We start from the raw sequence: 2024 nt of genomic DNA, 5'->3' as shown, positions 1-2024 counted from the left end.
TAACATAACATAACACCCGTCTGAAGTTTTAGGTTTCAGATGAGCCCAGGGTTCTCACTCTTATCTACCTAGTATATGGTCGGGAAATCAATTCTCTCACGTAGTTTTTAATGGTGAGAAATCACTGTTTGATCGGTTCGGGCCCCGGTTTTCTCTGATCGAACTTACAGTTAAGGTGACCTGCAGGGCAGACGTGACCTGAAAGCTGAGATAGCAGTGGATATCGACGCGCATGTGGCACGAGATTTGGGAGAACCTTCGCAAAGACCCCTGAACTACTTAGGCCACGTACATCGCTTACTACCGACCGGGGTCCACACAGAACACGCATTAAAGATTTCTAACCGACTCTATTGTGTTTGCGGCGTCGGGCGGCCTACGAGGCACGCGACCTCTGTGGTTCCTAAAGATTTTGTTGGGGACTTGTATGGGCTTGCAGTTCTTGGGTGGAAGTATCTTTATTATCATCTAATCGTCTACTAGAGTCTAAGTTCTACGTATACCGCTCGACCATCTGTCTCTAGCGCGCCGTCGCTCTTATTGAAAGACGATTTTATTTGTCAGAGTCCCAATATTAGATATCTCAACTTCTACTATGTCCCCATCCTTCAAGTTAAGCTTAGGGTTCTGAAAGTAGCCAATCCCTGGCGGTGAGCCTGTCATAATCACCGTGCCTGCTGGCAGAGTTGTCCCTGGGGTGCGGGTCAGTTCATGAGACGGGAAGAGCAATTTCTTGCACTGTAACTCACCTTGGGAAAGGAAGCTGACCAGGGTCTCGGGGCTGTGTATCAAGTCACAGAGGCTATTCTGGAACACAGTGTCGTTCACCTTTGTGGTGATCTTCTTGTCCCCCACGCCGCCGAACGTCTTGGCGTTTGTGAGGATCGGTCCCAGAGGCGCAAACCCATCGTAGGCTTTGCATCGCGTGAATTGACCGCCGCCACGCTTTGGGTCTTGGTAAGATCGTGCAGTCAAGTCATTGCCAATGGTGTACCCGAGGATGTAGTCTGAGGCTTCTTCAACCTTGACGTCTCGCGCATCACGCGACAGCACGATACAGAGCTCTCCCTGTGGCAACAAGCATCAGCTTAATTAGACGGCTTCCTCGCGGCGGTGGAATGAGATAATCCGTACCTCGTAGTCGAGAAAGCCGTTGGCCGCGATGGGGGGGATTGGCACTTCCCCCGGTCCGGCCAAAGCCCTTCTCGGTTTGTACCACATAACGGGATCTAAGGGAACAGGGAGCTGTATGTGAGGGGTCAGTAGATTAGTCAACCGCTAAGAGTCGGGCGACGATAACATCGGCTCAGGTAGGTCGGCCTCACATTCGCTTCCTTTGCATGTTCCCTGTAGTTTGTTCCAATGCAGATGATGTCTCCTTCAAACGGTAGTGGGGAGAGAATCTGTGTCACGAAGTCAGTCTTCTTCATGCACCCGATAATACGCTTCGCGTGGATTGCTGTCGGGTTTCCTTGGAGTGTACCTTGACGACCTTGACAAACCTACCGTTTTGCTCAACCAGATCTGCAAAAGAAGCATACCCCGTCACGGTTGAGCTAACTATTTCGGAGGTTGTGTGGGGGGCTGGCAGAGAAGCGAGGTAGGTCTGACCCTCGTCATCTAGGAACCGTATCAAATGCTTCCAAGTAGACATTTTCTTAATGTGGAATATTTGCGCCGCAAGGAAACCCAAACGATTATTGGGCTTTAATCGGGTGTCCAGTCACCTTGGCATCTATTATAGCTCTTGAACGGGAATCAAAGCATGTCTGGATCATTGCCAGAGATATAGATCTGCATGATAGCCCTAGTCTTTCTATCAATCCACCCGGAGCAACTTCAGATCGTTTGTAAGAAAATAATAATCCTGGACCCGTCTCCTCCATAGTGTTGCATCTGATGTGGAGAGAAGAGGGGACGGACCGGAGGGACTTGGTCGACCCCACCATACGTTCCTCCGGATCTTCACGACTAGCCCACAAAACCTGTTGGTGCCGGAGGAACCTGGATTCTGGTGTTTTGGG

General features: G+C 50.4%; 1 protein-coding gene across 1 annotated transcript; it reads right to left on the bottom strand.

Annotated features, from left to right (window-relative positions):
- Positions 1–537: 537 nt before the first annotated feature.
- FPRO_16103 (uncharacterized protein) lies at positions 538–1654 on the bottom strand (the record flags this gene model as incomplete). Its single annotated transcript, XM_031225210.1, has 5 exons — positions 538–692; positions 750–1068; positions 1135–1245; positions 1326–1403; positions 1484–1654. 5 exons carry the CDS (start codon positions 1652–1654, stop codon positions 538–540), a joined length of 834 nt encoding a protein of 277 aa, XP_031090392.1.
- Between the last annotated feature and the right edge of the window lie 370 nt (positions 1655–2024).

The sequence above is a fragment of the Fusarium proliferatum genome (genome assembly GCF_900067095.1).
Source record: "Fusarium proliferatum ET1 genome assembly, contig: FPRO_scaffold020, whole genome shotgun sequence".
Classification (NCBI taxonomy): domain Eukaryota; kingdom Fungi; phylum Ascomycota; class Sordariomycetes; order Hypocreales; family Nectriaceae; genus Fusarium; species Fusarium proliferatum.
Note: the sequence above shows the minus strand (reverse complement) of the source record. Positions and strands in the feature narration are given on the sequence as shown.